This window comes from Vanessa cardui, chromosome 7 (assembly GCF_905220365.1).
Source record: "Vanessa cardui chromosome 7, ilVanCard2.1, whole genome shotgun sequence".
In the NCBI taxonomy this organism is placed as follows: Eukaryota; Metazoa; Arthropoda; class Insecta; order Lepidoptera; family Nymphalidae; genus Vanessa; species Vanessa cardui.
This window is the reverse complement of record NC_061129.1, coordinates 14,576,020-14,595,996: the sequence shown is the minus strand read 5'-3', so window position 1 is coordinate 14,595,996 and position 19,977 is coordinate 14,576,020. Positions and strand designations below refer to the sequence as shown.

At 32.8% G+C, this 19,977-nt stretch overlaps 1 protein-coding gene across 2 annotated transcripts in view; it reads left to right on the top strand.

Annotated features, from left to right (window-relative positions):
• LOC124531287 overlaps positions 1 to 19,977 on the top strand; it is a 63,660-nt gene that overhangs the window by 40,588 nt on the left and 3,095 nt on the right. The window contains exons 1-2 of one of the 2 annotated variants that reach the window (XM_047105800.1): positions 14,478 to 14,734; positions 16,495 to 16,751. In XM_047105800.1, coding sequence (XP_046961756.1) covers positions 14,669 to 14,734; positions 16,495 to 16,751 — 323 coding nt within the window. In that variant the 5' untranslated portion in view covers positions 14,478 to 14,668. Of the gene's footprint in view, positions 1 to 14,477; positions 14,735 to 16,494; positions 16,752 to 19,977 lie in introns of those variants that run through there. The other variant, XM_047105799.1, reaches the window with a different exon arrangement.

The following is a 19,977-nucleotide window of genomic DNA, read 5'->3' as shown; positions in this document are numbered from 1 at the left end:
TTTCTAAGCATAGTTGTGGTGTGAAAAATTCATGTGTATTAAAATTTAAAACTGTGTACTTTTATGTAATTAGTCATTGTAATTGTGATTATTAAAGGTAAATTGCCGTACGTACGTCTGTTATTATATGTTCATCTAGACAATGTGGAATCATTATTATTACTCATACGTAGAGCAAGATATATTTATTTAAATAATTGAGAAAGATTGTAAAGAATTTATTTTATTCAAAACAATTTAGAAACCGACCAAAAGTTACTCTTATATCGAATATATCTTACATTAGTAAATCACCAAACAAAACAATAAAGTTATTACCTTGTTTGTATTTCTTTCAGGAGGTTTCTTACTCAATGTGTGTGTAGTATCCGCGTGTGACATCATTATTTACTATATAAGGAAAATTTGACGTGACTCATACGTTTACGAGTTGAATTTCCTAATAAAATATTAAGTACTTGTAATGGTTTCAAACAAAATTATCATTTCGAGATCGTGTAATCAATTGTAATTTAATTTTTAAACGACGTAACTACGATATATAATCATTCCAGTATTTAAATGTCTTAATATTCTAAACGCATCAAATATTTAAATTAGGTAAATAAGGAGAATGATATGACGTTTTAAATACTAATACCGAGTGCGAAATTTGCCGCAAGAACACGGTCGTTAAATGATAAAAAGTAATATGCAATATACTAATATAGTTATGACATCTATAGGATTAATCATCAACTATGAATGTGGACAATTCTCACAGTATATGAGTACGATAAAGGCTTGACAAATGCTCCCTAAATTAATCCAAAAATTAGACGCATCAAAATTGTATCACAGTTTAAAATAATTGATTTGTGAGATAGCGAGTCCTTTCGGAGCTAAGATGGCCCAGTGTTTAGAACGCGTGAATCTTAACTGATGATTTCGGGTTCAAGCCCAGGCAAGCACCACTCTATATATGTGCTTAATTTGTGTTTATAATTCATGTCATGCTCGGCGGGGAAGGAAAACATCGCAACCAAACCTGTATATGTCTAATTTCATCGAAATTCTGCCACATGTGCATTCCACCAACCCGCATTGGAACAGAGTGGTGGAAAATGTTCCAAACTCTCTCCTTAATGGGAAAGGCCTTAGCCCAGCAGTGGGAAATTTACAGGCTGTTACTTCACATGACTTACTTGAGTTCTTTCGGAGTTAGTACGTTCGATATACGAACGATACATATTTTCTAATCGATAAATTGATAACGTAATTAAAGTGACATAACCGTGGAGTTCCGCATTTCGCTTCGAACTTTGCGATACAAATTTCCCAGAAATGTCGCAAGGACTCGTATTTCGCCGTCGATTGAAATGTATTCCGAGAATGCGTTTTAATAAAGACAGATATAATCGAATAAAAAAAAATCGATGATCACGATTCGCATTCTACGTTTATGGAAATATAGAGCAGACTCATTTCAAATCGATGTCAATGACACATCGATTTACAAGCGACAGTGAGAAATATCATAAGTATCTTACAAAGATAACCAGCTCAGCGCAATTATAGCGGTTTTCGCTGATTATTGTGCGCCCGATGTTTATATTTTTATATTTTTTGTTAATGCTTCCGAAAACGATGTATGTATAAGCACGGTTTCCTTTGATAAGTGCTTTTGTTACCGCCAACTATCAATAGATATCGCTAATTTAATAATTCGCGTTCCTAAATTGCGCAGACAAGTTTTGCATTGAGTATAAATAACGAAACGTATACTACTACGGGTACTACGAAAATGTTATTTAGATATATCTAAAGACTCGTACCCGTCCCACGACAGAAATCGCAGAGGCCGCTGTCCCGAGAGTTACTGTCAATTCGAAAAAAAAAATGGCAGTCTTAGTCTACTGTCATCATAGATAGCTAATCTAGAACGTCATAATTATAAAATAACATTTATTTTCGTATTTTTTCATTCGAATCAGCTATATAGAAACCAAAACAATATATATGATAGAATATTCTGGAATTCTTTTATAGTTTAGTTCCAAAGAATGGTCACGGTACGCTTGGCACCCGGAATGCACGCATCGGCGCCTGCGCAGATCCAACGTGACGATATTAAAACTACTGTGACTGTCGACTGCCAGTTACATTGTGATTGGCTTCAACAACATTGGTGTTATTATACATTTAATTTTCGAATGCCATTTATCTCACTGGAAAGTAATTATTATTTCTTGTGTTAAGTTTAGATTACAATACGTTATTCTGTAGTATGAATTGCCTATGACGATAATTTTCACATTTTTTCGGGGTGTATTCTCAAATGTATATACATATCTTATCACAAACTTTTGTTTTCTAGTGATTACAAAATAACTTCATTGTTTTGCTTTTAATATAGGTAAGTATATTAAAAGCGATCGTGTGTTAAAACATATTTATATCAACAAATATGTTTTAACACACGATCATGACAAGCTGTTGACTAATGTTACTGATTCATATAAAACTCTAAGCTATTGCACGAGTATATACGAGTAGTCCCTGATTTTCATCTTAAGTAGGGAATAAAACTTTAACTATATTTGAATTATATTCATTTAAGAGAAATGTTTAATTTCAGCCTAATTGGTAGCGCGTTACATGAAAAAAAAAAAACAATTTTATAACTGTCAATTTTCGGGTAATATATGCCGAAAATCAGCCCTATTACCGATTTAGGGTTCGGTTTCAAGGATGGTCATGGTCGAGGTGACTTCTGGAATGCACGCATCGAGGCGCCTGCGCCGTCGACCGGAGAAATAGGCCATACCTCATTACAAATCTAATATTGACTGCCGATGATAATTCGGAGATGATTTGCTTGTAATTTTTATTAACTCTCTATTTCTGATATAAATTGTATGGCTGTACTAATTTTAATCCACGATTCTCATACACTTTTCCATCAATTAAACTATCTCTTGGGAAAGAGTCACGTCGAACCTCCATCGTTGCGTGACAGACAGACCGAAAACGTAAGAAGCCATTTCATTTATATTTGCAAGAATTTCGTTAGTCGAATTCCAGTCTTTGGGGTTTTTTTTTTTAATAATTTTATTATATAAGCCATTATAATTTAAAACAAAGCCAAAGTTTATAACTGTTTTTCTTTTAAAAATATTTTAAGGGGTTGGTTCATAAAATAGCTTATGCTCTTGAAGTTTAAGCTTTTTTCATCAAATTCGGTTAGATGCTTTGGTCGTGAAGCATCTAGCAGTCAGTTACGCATTCATAAAATTAATGTAGATGTTTTAATTCTCAAACAGAAAGACAGAACTACGCACATGGAATTAATGAAGCACAAACAAATGATTTATGACTATGAGTTGTAGTCATAAATTACAATTATTGGCGTGGACATGTTAAGGTATATACAAAAAAAATTCAATGAAATGACTTGCAATTTTCGTTAAACTTGGTAGTATAAATGCATCGCCGAAAAAGATTGAGATAAATTAAAACTTTACTTTGTCAAAAGTGTGACTAACGCTCATTGATTATAAAACCACGTGTTCTTGTGGCCCATACATAATTATGGTCAAAATTAAAACAGTTGCAAAAAGTAATCTAAGTTGATGGTTTCTCAGAATGTTAAAAGGTCCACTTGGTTTGGCTCACACTCCTTAACTTTTGTCAATGCTCGGTATCTTTGTATTTATAGGGTTATCACTTTTTATTCAGATTATATATTTATATAATATTATGTTATAATAATAATAATAATAATTTATTGGTGCAAAAGAAATTTTACAAAATACGCTTATATAATATGAGTATACAAAATAAGTATGACTATTGTTAAATATGACTATTAGCTAAGTACTCTATTTACATGTGGTTTAGCACTTTAAAAAGAGTGAAACTTATTATCCTTTATGGGTTATTAACATAACCTGTGTTACGGATAATTAGCCCAACCCCTAATGGAAAATTAAAAATAACATTAAGTACATACATAGCAGAGTCATTTGAAGAAGTTATATGTTGTGTTTATTTTGTCTATATTTTGTTACTTTTTTTGGTTTATTTTAAAATATTAAAGTTTTTTTAGCCCAAGTGCTTAAGCAAATCACAGTTATAATATTTACATAAACTTCAACTCAATTTGTGCCGTCCCTATTAAGGTTGTGTAAAAAAAACGAAGTCTTCTAATTCTTAATACAGATTTGGATTTCCCGAGGTCGACCTTTGCATGATTCCAAAATAAAAAAAATATAAACACTGTCTGTAACTCTGTAGTCTCAGATTGCAGACATTCTTTATGGAAACCGCCTTGACTCCGTTGACATTATCTGTTAACAAGATGGCGACGTTTCGCGCCTTTTTTGTTTTCATAATTTGTTGCATATTGGGATAATTTCTTAATCACAATTATTTTCAGCAACAAAGTAATAAATGATACTTGTAAAACAATTTAACTTCTATTTGTTTTTGTTTTTTTTTTTTTAAACAACCGAAAAGCGTAAATAATCACTCATTGAGAAAAGAAATGAAACTCAGATAAAAGTGATGATGTTTTTACGATGTTATCCTTGAAAATGTTCTAAGAAGAATATTTAAACAATAATCCACTTAACAACATGCAAATAAATTCATTCATTCAATCCAACAACAATACATTGTATTAAACATAATATTTTATCTTTAAACCCTTACGAGGAACTTGTACAATTGACAAGCTTTTTATTGTTTTATCATATCTATACTAACATATATTAAGGCTAAAGAGTTTAGTTTGTCGGTAATAACGAAGAATTAGCCAATTAAAAATTTTTTGTGCAAGCCCGTCTCACCCACCACTCATTAGTTATTCTACCGCCAAGGTTGGTGGCGCATTGACGATTTAAGGAATACTTAATATTTCTTACAGCGTTATTGTCTATGGGTAATGGTGACCACTTACCATCAGGTGGCCCATATGCTCGTCCGTCAACCTATACCAAAAAAAATCTATGAAAAGCATATTTATTGGGCAATATATAATGTAGAATGTTCATAGAACAGAAACACAAGGGGAAGAAAAAGTACTGACACCACATATGTGTATGATGAAAACAAAACTGGTTTAATTTGAATAGTAGTTTTTGCACTTATACTTTACTTAGAAAGATTATATAGGCTATGTAATTTCACGCTATGACTCTAATAGACTGTGTTAAACAGACAGGTATCATACAAAAGCGAATGAAAGAATGGGGGATCTACTAGTATACAAAAACATCAAAACTTGTGTTAATCTCAATGTCAACAGTTAAAATTATCAACGCCTGGCATCACAGAGAGCGTTCTCTATAGAGCCACCGAATATCCCAGTACAGACCCGCATGAATGGCGCTTAGTAACCAAACTAAGGTCATTGATAGCAAACATCCGTTGATAAGGAATTGACGGAAAGTGCTGAAAAATAAACAGCTTTGGGAACTACCTACTTCAATTTTATTTTTGTATCGGATTCAACTTTATCTATTTTATCAATATGAAACGATATCTAATAATATTTATTTACATGAGCAGAAGCCGTTTTTAATTATATTGTAAATGAATTAAACAATCGATTAGACAACTTTACGTACGGAGTTGGTATCTACTAAACCTCTGAATCAGTTATTATAAGTAACTCAAAAATAAACAAATCAAATAATTTTCCTATTAAAGAAATTAAATATTGAGTTAAGCGATTGGTCATATATGTATGTGAAGTTTCAATCATTTTCTTAATTTAAATTATTATTTTATTACGAACATATGAACCGTTAAAATGGATATAATTTGCAAGAAACAGCACATCATAAGGATTATAGAACAGAAAATATAAGCTTATAAAGAAAAAGGAAGGAGTTCTGTAACATAAGTGGTGATAATTCAAGGCATAATGGCGACAGTACTTGTGGCAATATTTGCGACGGGGTCTGACGATCCAAGTAACACACATTCCGCACCAAAGTTGGTAGCAAGGAACGGCTAAGCGAGCCCATGTTGAGCCACGATAAAGTGCATTAGCTGCTACAGCATTCCCTGCAGTACCTTGCGTATTTTAGTAGAATTCTATAACAATTATTGAGAAGTATTGAATGGCAGGCAAATGGGATTTGATGCGTGTATCTTTTAATATTATAATTACTAGAGTCAGTTTCGTATAAAAATACACTAAACCATAGCAAGCTGCCTGCTGAATAAATAAAATATTCCTAACTTTTCGCCAACAAATGAATGTGTAAACCTAATGGTCTTTAAAAATTAGTTCAATTCTAAGGATCAGGACTAATTTTATCTAAAATATTAGAAATGGCAACCCTACGCCAGATGTTTTCTGTTTTTTTTTTTACGCCCGTGTCCCGTCAAAAATACACGTGTCCACTGTCTAAAGCTTTTTTTGTTTATGAGTTTTGTCAAGAATCTGTTTCCCTGTAACGTAGTTAAACGCAGCACTCACAGCACTGTAATTGCTTACTTTTCAGTAAATACATGGTGAATTTTCGTAAAGTTGTGCCGTAAAAGTATATTTACTGCATTTAAAAAAATGGTTTTAATGTCTGATTTTTAAGATAAAATGTTGGGCCTAATTGAATACCGAAGCTTTGTACTTACGGTGGCTGGTAACCCAAAGGCTATCCTGACTTCAAGGGCGGAAAAAATAAAGGATAAGATGAAGCGGTCGTTGTTATCAACCGAGGTGTCAATTTACTGGCACTCAAGAATTATCCTCATATCGTGAAGACGGTTATTGTATGTCAGTTTTTATTAAAGTTTATTTCGTGAAGATCTCGTGTCCGCTACTTTGATCCTGTTTAAGTTATATTGAAGATGAAGGCTTTGATTATACTTGGCAATAACTTTATTTTTTATACACGCAAAAAGCTGAGATAGCAAGGATGTTATTGATTTTGGGTAAGCAACACTTGATTTTCGTGTACATATAATATATTGCGTCGAAAACTTGTCTCGTAATCGAACAAAATCAGACACTTACAATGTGTATATATCATTGCCAAGACGTCGGAAGTATACATAGGTTCTGTTACTATATCATGATTCAAGACAGATGAATAAAACATCACATTGATAAATAAATTGTAACTAATTAGGCTAAAAATTGCAGTCCATTGATAATATTTGTTAGAATTGGTTGGCAATAGGGGTAAATAGACGTTGAAAACATAGAATTGAAATGAAATATTCAATTCAAATTTAGAACAACGTAACTCAGACTGCTGTATTAAAATCTGACTTGAAAACTTTCTTATACTTGCATGAATTGTGTACAAATGTCTAGTCACGACGACAGACCGGTCAAGTCCACGAGTTCAAATGTGTTGTAGTTATTAGAACCCTCTCGTACTCAATTATCGACGACTGACTAATACTATGCAAACATTAAACGGATTTAGCTGTAACTCTTACAAAAGAAGAACGTAATATGTGCTTAAATATTTTAAACTATTATAAAACAATTTGAACTTTTTAAATTCTTGATAAATATTTTTATATCGTCTAATGTTATCATTCGGATTGACTATGTTTATTTAAGGTATATCTTTTGTAATCGCATTAAATAGTCGTTAAACCTTTCATTTCGTAAGCGCAACAAATCGGCCGACACATAAATCCATTTAAAAGTCAATAAATAACCCGCGTCGCCACTTGACTCGGGACCGGGGCACAAATATCATTTCTCTAATAGTATTAATGCACTGAATTAAAATAATGCTCGCTATGATATTGTAGTTCACAAAAGCTACTAAGAAATACGTGTACGTAACGCAAGTTATGACTTCTAATCTGTTATATTCAGCATAAACATTACTTTAAAAGAGATACAGACTCACTCAAAAATACGGTTAATAAGTAATTGAAAATATATATATTTGGTTGTTATTCTAAGCTGAGGTAAACTCCCGTGTTTATATGGATGTGTGTTCATAATTCTACTGCATGTGTAAAAATAGCCTAGCCTAAATGTTACGATCATAAAATAAGGGTAATCATTTGAATAAAACAAACAACACATAGGCCGATTTCTTAAATAGAACAGACTAAAACAGGTACAAGTACTGTAATGACAAGAAGCTAAAGTTATCTCGAAACAGGCCATATTTAGATAAAAGAGCGTTTAAGATGAGCTCTCCCGGCATCCTGTACACCTGGTAGGACAGCACGTGCGCGAGCGCAACCCCTGTATTAGTTTAACGTTTTTTGTTCAACTCTTTAGTGCGTTGCTATTTGTGAAGTAGACATGTGTGGTTGGCGATAAGTTCTCAGGGAAGAACAGCCTTTCTTTCAAGTATTGTTTTTTGAATGAAATTTGATTAAAAAAATGTTTAGTTATAATTTGGGCCGAGATTGCCTAGTGGTCAGAACGAGAGCATCTTAACCGGTGATTGCGGGTTAAAACCCAGGCAAGCATCACTGAATATTCATGTGCTTAATTTGTGTCTATAGTTCATCACGTGCTCAGCGGTGAAGGAAAACATCGCGAGGAAAACTGCATATGACGAATTTCATAGAAATTCTGACATATGTGAATTCCACTAATCCACATTGGAATAACGTGGTGGAATATTTTCCAAACCCTCTCTTCAAAAGGAGAGGAGGACTCCTCTCCTTTTGAAGAAACTAAAGCCTAGCAGTGGGAAATTTACAGGCTGTTGTTTTTCTATTGTAGCTGTAATCATTATTAAATACAACTCAAATTATCAATAAACTTACACTAATTCGAACAGATAACGATTTATGTTGATTTCAATTCAAAATAATGCGTTATGTCAAAAGCTATATAGCTTAGTTAAATTTATCATAAGCATAATTCAGATATACATTTTGAAAAGAACATTTTCGTACACAAAGTATAGCGGCTGTCACCATCTGTCCGATTGAGTCGTAACGCCTACGCCAGGTGAGACTGAATAATGAATGGATCTCTTGTTTTATTTACATTCCACCGTTCATTCAAATTGCACTTAAAGTCTGAACAATTAGTTTTTTCAATATTTCACATGCGAATTATTAACAGCTGGTGTTTATTTGAACAGAATATTATATTATTATATATATACCGACAGTACTCGAAAGATTTTAAGGGACTTTATTAATGTGAGTCGAGATGGCCCAGTGGTTAGAACGCGTGCATCTTAACCGATGATTGCGGGTTCGAGCCCAGGCAAGCACCGCTGATTCATGTGCTTAATTTGTCTTTATAATTCATCTCGTGCTCAGCGGTGAAGGAAAACATCGTGAGGAAACCTACATGTGACAAATTTCATAGAAATTCTGCCACATGTGTATTCCACCAACACGCATTGGAACAGCGTGGTGGAATATGTTCCAAGCCTTCTCCTTAAAGAGAGAGGAGGCCTTTAGCCAAGCAGTGGGAATTTACAGGCTGTTGTTGTTGTATTAATGTGATTATTTGTTACTAAGAGATTTAAGACAGACTGTTAAAAGCAATCTGAAATTAAGGTCACCAACACTTTGTCATGTGACAGGCAGAAAAAGTAGCTTATGCCAATTCATGAGGTTCAAGTTTGCTTCATACAAAATTTAATCAAATTCGGTACAGCGGTTTGGTCGTGAAAGAGCGACAAACAGACAGACAGACAGAATTAATTTCACATTTATAATATTAATATACATTAACGTCACTATGTCACAGTGACGTATATGTTACAATGTTATTCATATTGAATCTCGAAGATCTATTTTAAAAAACTTTAATGACCAGACAAGTGGACGCAACTGGTGAAACAATTAAACTGACGTTATTCAATCTCGGTGGGCTTTTTGGAAGTCACTCGTTAAACTTTGATTTGGAATACCGAGTTTATGTTGACTGTAAACCGAAGAAACCGTTTCGATGTGTTGACGAAACACATCAAGTATTTTCTGTTGTTTGAAGATTTTTACTTCACTATTTCTAGTTCAATGTTTTGCTGGTAGTTACATTCTCCTAAGAATAGGATAGACGATCAAAGCGGAGGGTTTAACTGTATATAACGCAACAGCCTGTAAACACTTTGTTTATTTCTTTGTATGTTTTCTACTTATACATAAGGGTTGGAACTTATACATCACCTTGAACTAATTATACTATAATACTTATTTATTATAATTTATTCCATATAAACTTGATCATCAGTAAAAGGCCATATGTAGTATTTAAGTGTATATACTACATATTTATGTTAAATAAATCCATATAAAAAAAGTCTGTCCCACTTATAAGCAAAGGTTAAAGGCCTTGCAGTTTATTCCACCACGTTTCTTCAATGCTGATCGATGGTTACACATATTATGACAATAATCAGGACACAGACAAAAATGAAGCTTAGAGATATTACCATTGCCTGGATATAATTTTTGATCTTCAGTTACGATTCATACCTTCTAACCACTGAGCCATTTCCGCTCGATAATTGATAACTTATTATAAAATTTAATTAAAAGATGAATAATCTGTCTAAATATGGAAAGTGTAATGTTCGTAATTGACCACAATGCGTGTTTCCGCGATAATTTCCCGCTAATTGTATACGATGAACATAACCTTAATAATATCCTCGTTTACGGCCACTTTATTATATTTACGAGTACATATATGTAATGTAGCTAATGTACGTTTGTATGCCCTTGTTAAGGGGCGTTTTCCATGAACTTCATATAGCAAGTGTTTGCAACTGTTTGTGATCTAATAGAAAGGCACAACCATTAATTTAAATCCCATTCATCTGCTAACAATTATTTTTGTTTTATTTAATTTTCACAATTAAAAAAACTTTATTATATTTGGCTTACGCATATAATGGTTACTAGGATATTATTATTTCAATAATTTGATTTTATCAATAACTAGAGACCCGCACCGGCTTCGCACGGATGAATTGCTTACACTAAATACTTAATATGTATAACAGAATTTGTTTACTTACGACATCACTTTAGAAACCTCTAAAATTATCATTGTTTCCTTATTATATTGTCCATGTACTATATACAAAAACCTTCCTCCCGAAACAATCTATTTGTTAAAAAATCGCATCAAAGTCCGTTGCGTAAGTTTTAAAGATCCAAGCATGCATAGGGACAGACAACGGAAAGCGACTTTGTTTTATACTATGCAATGCTTTGCGAAACCGTAATTTTAATTTATATATAATTAATACTTTATTTTCCCATCGTTTATTTAAGCTCTGATTCAGCTGTACATATATTAAATATATCCTTAGTTGTTGCCCACGATTTCGCCCGCGTTTTAGGGATTTTTGTCAGGTATTTACTGAAAAGTATTCTATATCCTTATCATCCAAATAGACAGAGAAACTTTCGTACATAGATATAGATACAGATATACTATGCAATATAAGTGATGGAGTTCAAACCTGCGGTTAATCTCAGTGACTAACTATATTAACAGTTCGTAATTCATCTTGTAGCTTCCTGAGCGTCTGATAGTAGAATCGATTTTTATATCACACACAATTCCTTTCATGTTGAGATAAAAAGATATAGAAACACGATTCCTTTGCCGTTTCCCCACTAATCACGAATGATTGGCTGCAGATCGGAATCCCGCCGGATGCACAAATTAAACCAACTCTTTCTGTGTATATTTTAATCCCAAACGATCACCTCTATTATCATGGGATTAAGGTTCATTTTAATATTAAATATTTACATTTCCTAATTTCCTGAGTTGTCGTCACACCTCATTCACCCAATTTAGGGCGTCCTGTCGTTTTGTTTAGGATTTTTATAAATACATCGAGTTTATGTTTAATGATATTAAGCGGTTATTAAAATTATAAAATGCACGATATTTGTAATTCAAGAAAAACAGTATACATAAACTATTAATTTGAAAATGTATAGCTTTAAATGCAGGATTGTATGGATTAGACATCCCTAGAAATATCGATTCTTTATATTATGTAATAATTACGTATAACGGTCATTATAATTAATTATAATATAAACATGAATTGTTTTTGTCATTATAATTAAATTCAAGTATTAGACATTAATGTTAAACATCCGTCGGATACATTTTAGGAAATAATACATTTATATTTATTATAATATAATTATAAATATTTGACATAAATGTAACTTGATATTTTTATAATTTTAATAGAATATATAACGGTCACCACCGCCTCTGAATATTAGTGTTCTACATTCAAATAAATCCTGATATCGACCTAGGGAACTGACATTTTATCCTTGTGCCCTTCGTTAATTGGCTAACTCATCCTTCAAAAAACGCAACAATACTAAGTGTTACCATTTGGCGGTAAAATATATGACGTATGGGTGATACCTAAGTGGTAGACAATCTATTATACTTGTCAGCATATAACAGCATTAAAAGCGTGAAATATTTTATTTGTATTATATAAATCTTTACCTGAAACTAAATGCTCTATCTTATTTTATAAATTATTACAGGCCGTGTAATCTAACATTTAACCTCGTAACTTACCAATCTGATCAGCGCTATTATAGTATTTAATACCTTGGAATAAGATCGTTGTTATCTCGCCGTGCTGCTGTCGTAATGCCGGCGCATAATCGCTAGCAGTTGTGATTATGGTAGTAATCGATCTAGTATGCTCTGTTTATTGACCCTCGACTATTGACCCTTAAAGTGTAACTATATTTTATGATAATTATAATCGCTTCGATTAAATGATCCTCTTGACAACAAAGTTAAAGAAATGTAAATAACTACTGTTAAATAGATATTCATAATAATCTAAAATAAAAATATTATAGCCTATTTAAAAAAAGAAATAAGTATCCAGTAGCGCCATCTATTTCACAAGTACCGCACTATCAGACCGTAATGTGCGCGCGCGCACGTGCATGTAAACTGTCACGGTACGATAGCGCGTAGCGTCATTAGAGTGCGCCCGCGTCGGTGATTTTAAGGGCTCGAGTTCTGGTGAAAAATTGTTATTTAATACAGTGACTAATGGTTTTTTGTCATTCATGAATAATGATGTAACAACGAACTGTTAAAACTAACAATCAACCTTATTAATTAGGAGAGGAAATGTATGTATATCTGTATTTTTGTGAACATTCAAGAGTCGAAATAATATTCAAAATATGACAATATAATATCATATATGTTATTCTTATGGAGGATAGAGTAAGCAATTATACTCCAACCAAGAATAAAGAACGACAATAACTAATAAAGAGAGCGTAATTAAATACAGGTGTCACATTTTTAACTATCAATTTTGTAATGTTAGAATTTAGGTAGCTACTAAGTCACACATACGCCTGAAAAAACTATTAAAAATCAAAAAAAGTAAGTAAGTAAAAACTATTAAAAATCAAAATCAAAATATACTTTATTCAAGTAAGCTATATTAAGTGTAGCTACTATTGGATCGAAATGCAAATTCTATCGAGGAGAACCGGCAAGTAACTCAGTAGTTCAATCAAAAAGAGCTTTTTCAGCCTTTAAAAATACCAAGTCATGTTACTTAAATGCAATTACCATATGTATATGATCCTGTTAAGAAGTCAACAAGTATTAGCTCCACGCTTTTTTATCATCGATATAATTTTGTATTGAATAATATGCCTTAATTAACAAAGTATTTTTTACAAATGATTTGAAAAAACCGCAATCCGAATTTGTCGTATTATTTCTATGACTCTCATATTTACTAACGATATTGCTCGAAAGCTTTATCAAGTAATAATCGTTAGCAGTCATTGTTCGCAGTGATAATTGTCATAGGGATATGTGTAATACTCATAAAACAAAGAATGTAATAAGTACTTCTATACCGAATATAGTTACATACATACATGCATAGAATATATACATACGTAAGTATACGAAGTATGTTTTAAACTTGATATTGATATCGATAAAAAATTCATTGTTAAAGAAAAAACATTGAATATATTCTGACGCAGTGAACATAACTGGTACCTTTTCGAACGTAAATAATTGAATCTAAATTGGAATCTAGACTGTGTACGGAAGGTAAACTCGTTGGAGATGCGTTTCGAAGTCTTCCGCTTAAACTTTTTCTGTTTCCTTCAAGACGAGTCGCTCGGACAACGTCACGCTGACTACTTTTACCGACACTTTCTTTTATCGATTTTATACATCACTATTATTTGTAGTTATGACAGGTGATTTTTATATGAGATACTAGTAGTCGCTCGCGGATTCGCTCTCGTTTTAGGGGTTTGTTGTCAGATGTTAGGCATAAAGCTTCCTTGAAGTTCAAATTTGCTTCACCATATTTCATCTCAACCTTTCTTCATTGGTTTGGTTTTGAAAGAGCGTCAAACAGACAGAGTTACTTTCACATTAATAATATGAATAAAGATGAAAGTATTATTCTTGTGGTTGCAGTTCAATGTTAGGTTGGATAATGCAGTTTACATGTACCATGTCATCGGATAGTCCCCTTGTAAAATAATATCAAAATCAATACTTCGCCATCAACTGTTGCAATTCCATGTACTTTGCATGGGTTTCCTGTCATTGTGATGGGGCGCAACAGGTGTATCGGCTTACCCCTCGTGTTGGGGCTCACTTCCGCGACCAGAGCCGGGGCGTAGTTCCGTAGCTCAGTGTCGATCGCGCAGCTCCACGTGCGCACGCGTCATGGCTGCGCAAGCGCCGGTGCCGGCACCGCGAATGCGTTTAGCTTTCCATCCCCATAATATTCACGTAAGTTTTTCATCTTAAATAAATACCAACTTTTTTTCTCATATTAATTATAGTCATTTTTCATCAGTGATTATATTATTTGTTATAAAGTTTGCAACTTTGTGTTTTCAAGTTCGCAAGCGCGCGTGGGAACCTGATTTTCTGCAATCCTTGCATTCTGTTACGTTGAGTAATAATTTAATAAGGTAGTTGGCGGCCGCGTCGTAAAGATTCTACTTTTCTAAGTTAAATTGCCATTGAATTATAGGAAATTCCAATAGAACTTATGTGCGTTCTGGGTATAATATATTGAATATTGATTCGATTTGATGCTTCAGAAAGATTTCATTTTTTGATCATTAGATACTGAATATATATTTAATAAAAAATACGTAGTTTAATTTTTATGCCAGTATAGTCTGATTTAATCTAGAATAATTCGTTTTAAGACATTTAGACTTATAAATGAAAGAGATACGTCATTGAGTTTTTGTACAGTGTATTATACTTATATATAAAATATTAGCTTAAGTTACGAAAATTATATAGCTTTAAAACAAAATCCTTCACATGAGTGTTATCGTTCTACAGGATTATACTTTTTTAAATTCGATATATTTTAAAAGAGACAAAGCTATTATTTGTAAAGCCTTTTCTCCGGTTCTATACTGTAGTCTTGTGGTTTGTGACATCCATTAGTCCACAGGAAACCGCGGTAGGAGCGGATACTTGGCCAGCTCTTAGTATGTCATACCTACAAATTTTATTAACGCCGTGAGCCCAATATATTCCAAATAGCTTCCAAAAGTGCACAAATTTTACCATAAATTATTTTAACAAGGTCAATTTATATGTTGATTGATATGATTACGGGAATTTAATGAGCAATTTTGACTTTTATAATAATAATAATTACAATAATATTACCGTTTGTTTGATTGTTTTTACGGTTTTGGTCACGTCATTTTCCTTATCTTACTTTCCTAAGATCATTATGGAGCCGAACAAAATTTAATTGGTCGTTTCTTATTGATTTAATTGGTGGAAAAAAGTAACAAGAAGCGAAACAATTTAATAATTGTGATAAATCCGGTTGCAAGTCAATACACCAATCCTTTTCAATCGTTATGTTCGATATATTTCCCCAATTATCCAAACGAGGACAAAGATTCCCTCGCTCACCAACCAGATGGTATCTCTCCTTTTTTGCATTTTACTTCACGTCCTGTTTCCTCTTGTATAAAACAACTATCTTTTATACATTAATCTCTTAATATATTTTAGAATTCAATTACTTTTTTATAAAACAATCAACGGGTTCAGATAGATATATGATACCTTTATTAAACTAAGAGAATGCGTTCTATGTATATATTTCCTATATCATTCATTTATGACATTATGCAATTAATAGTGAGTTTATGTTTAAAGTTTATTATATTCTACAAAGTAATACTTGACTATGAAATATTTATACATTCAAGATTCATTAGGTTTTTCAACATGGCGGCTTTTTCCCGTCGTATTGGTTACCTATGACGTCTCATATAACACGAGGGGTGCTTTTACGAGCTTAACTTTAAATCATATTATTTAAAATGACTCATGCGTTCATATATATGTACTGAAGGTTCTGTAAGGAAATTAATTAATAATTATAACATAAAACTAATTTATACGATTAACTTTAAAGTAAATAAAAGGTTTTTTATATAATTTTTACAATGTTAATGTTAATTACTTTGAAGTCGAAGTAATAAATTGTGTTTTTTTAATTTCAGACGACGATAAAAGTGTACGCTCGATGCCTCCGACCCGATATCGAATACAAGACCCTCTCCGTTACTTGGGGCACCCGCGCCAAGGAGGTGGTCGCAACCCTCCTCAGCAAGTTCAGGATGCGTCATCGGGACCCGAGACTTTTCTATTTGAGCATGGAAGTGAGAGTGCGGGCTGCTGGTCTGCGGACCACATTGGTGTTGGACGATGACGCGCGACCGGCGGCGCTACAAGCGTGCCACCCGAAGGGCTATTCCAAGTAAGTTCTTCCTTATTTATAATCTCCTGGTACTTTTGCTTTTCATACTACACACACAAACAAGTTCACAAAGAAAAGTTCATTAATAGAAGGTTGTTGCCCAACTGTGGGTCATATGCGGTCTCTTTTAGAAAATTCTTTAAAAAATTTTTTTTTGCATTGTTTGCTAAGACTCGTATGTGGGTTACTAATAACCCATATTTGAGTCTTAGTTATAATTTGTTTATAGATAAGACAGAGACAGCTGTGAATCTGTTGACAATGAGATAACAGGCATAGATATTAAGAATACAATTTATTGATTATTATTTAGATTTCGATCCTAGACTTCGCCTGTTTGTGCTGTAACCGCGAATAATTACAGTCTTGTCCCAGTAACGAGACAATTGAATGATAATTAGGAGAGTTCAAGACCTCAGTTGCATGTTTAGGTTAGTTTACGTTATCTTAGAATAATACTTTAGAATATAATACAATGGAAATAATTGGAAAAACAAAAGAGTAAATTATATAAACAAAAAATTTAACGCTTTGTACTATTATATCACTAAAAGAGCGATCTCTTCGTGACAATTTTTCGATAAAGGTCTCGAGTTTCACACGCTATTTAAGACAGAATAATAGACGCTACACATGAGGACATAACTTCTGTTCCCAAAATTGATGCACAGAAGTGACCATTTACTTTCAGACTCAACAGCTCGTTCGTCTTATAATAAAGAGTTTTACAGTTATATTATAGGTTGAATTTATTGAATACATTTACTAATAAAAACTTAATTCATTTTGTGTTCACAATTCTATTTTTACCGTTAAATTTATTTTTTGTCTCAACTCAAGTGTGAATGGTTTCCTCTACTTGTGGAAAGATATCAAGTAGCCATCCGCAATTGACAGATTAAGTAATTACTTACGTCTGTTTTTTTTTTATTTTTTAATAATAATAATGCGCAGAAGAGAACCTTTCCCATGCGCGCGTATGTGTTATTAGTCGTATTTTCATTAAAAAAAAATTAAAGCGTGCTTTTGACCGACTTAAAACCTTCTTGCGTACGAAACTTTTTACTCAAACCTAAGTAAAGCTGTAATGCCTATTGCAAGGACTAGACACAAACAAACATCTTCCATGGGTTATGATAATGGTTCTGCTATATAATGTACTACTACTGTTTGTAGTTGTTTGTTCTTGATTATTATATCTATACTATAAGAACTTCAGTGGAGTGTTTTATTATAAAGATCCTCATTTGTTTTACTTCTAAAATATCGGTACGAAATGCTATTTATTATTGAATCCACAGTGATATATGCTCGACCAAAGATAACGGATCAATGTAATATTTAGATTTGTTTCTTTGCCTTCGCCTGTGATTTGGCATTGCCCATAGATACGTTTTACACAAAATCAAATTAGAAATTTTATGCTCAATACCCTCAAAATTTTTTCCGTAAAAAATAAATGAAAACAAAAATAATGATCAATATACATTTCTATTTATTATCCATTGAAAGATTACTCATACAATTTACCAAACTATCAATTAATGATAATTGTAATGCATTCACATCGCGTTTTGCAAATATCAAGAAATATTATACAACTTTTTTTTATATTTGTGTAATGAATATAATCTCATTAATTCATGAACAATTACTTATATGAATTAATTAATAAAGTTACTTCAACACGGAAAGATTACTGATCGAAATTTATATAGTTTCATTATTTTTTGTCCAACCAAGAACATTGACTTTATTTTAAACATACACGCATGTGTTATCGTAATTAATCAATTCGCGTTACAAGTTAATGAGAGGAGAGGTGAGTTTTAATTAGATAGATGGATTATATTTATGCAAAGGATATACGAATGATCGAGTTGATATATTTCGAATATATTATAAGCGGATGCCGACGAATTATTGTATGTATCGAATGATGGATTATGTTTTTTAATGGAATACTCATTTGAATGAATTAATAATATTATATATTTGAATGGTCGAATGAATTTAAACATATGTATTTTACTAGTAGATTTTCAACAGTAAATATATTACCAACCAAGTTGACGATAATGAAGATGAAAATTAATTAAGAATAGCGTATTAAGGAAATGGTGTGAGGGTATTGATAATTATAAACTAGTAGTCGCAGCTTTGCTCGCGTTTTAGGTTGTTGGTTGTCATGTTTTAGGCAAAAAGTAACCTATGTCCTTTTTTGGAATTCAACTTTCATTTATACCAAATTTCATCAAAATCGGTCGAGCTGTTTGGTCATGAAAGAGCGACAGACAGACCGACAAAGTTACTTTCACATTTATAATATTATGAGTCGAGATGGCCCAGTAGTTAAAACGCGTGCGTCTTAACCGATGATTGCGGGTTCAAGCCCAGGCAAGCACCGCTGATTCGTGTGCTCAATATTTGTCTTTATAATTCATCTCGTGCTCAGCGGTGAAGGAAAACATCGTGAGGAAACCTGCATGTGACAAATTTCATAGAAATTCTGCCACATGTGTATTCCATCAACCCGCATTGGAACAGCGTGGTGGGATATGTTCCAAAACCTTTTCATCAAAGGGAGAGGAGGCCTTTAGCCCAGCAGTGGGAATTTACAGGCTGTTGTTGTCGTTGTATTTATATTAATATACATGATTAACAAACCATAGTAACAAAAATGAGACTATTTTGAATTACACTTTCACGACAATAACGTCAAAGAATCGCGTAAACAAAACTTATAAAACCCCGTTAGCGTTCGTCGCCGGACCACCGGCACCGGCTAGCGTTCTCGAAAAAGATTCGTTTTGTCCCTTCTTCCCTTCCGGTCGTCTATTCCTGTCCCGTAAACATAGCAGCTAGACGCAATAAAAAGTTTTAAAAACTCCTTAACACTTTATCGACCGAATGTATCGCGTTACGTACGACATCACTCGGGATCTTTCCTGTGATAATATTATGACATGAACTGTATATCTGTTAATAGAACAACTTTTATATGTCGTAAATGTAGTTGAATAATTTTTTTATTAACTGGTGAATGGTATGCATTAAAGTTGCTTTTTGCGTGTGTCTCTTACTCCTCTTGGATTTAAAAGTTACTCCATGAATGTTTCTTACGTACCCAAGACTTACCATAGAAATTTTGATTTTTGTAACGTTGCTTTTTGCCAAATTTGAAATTCGTTTTACGAAAACCACAAATACAAAAACATATTTAAAT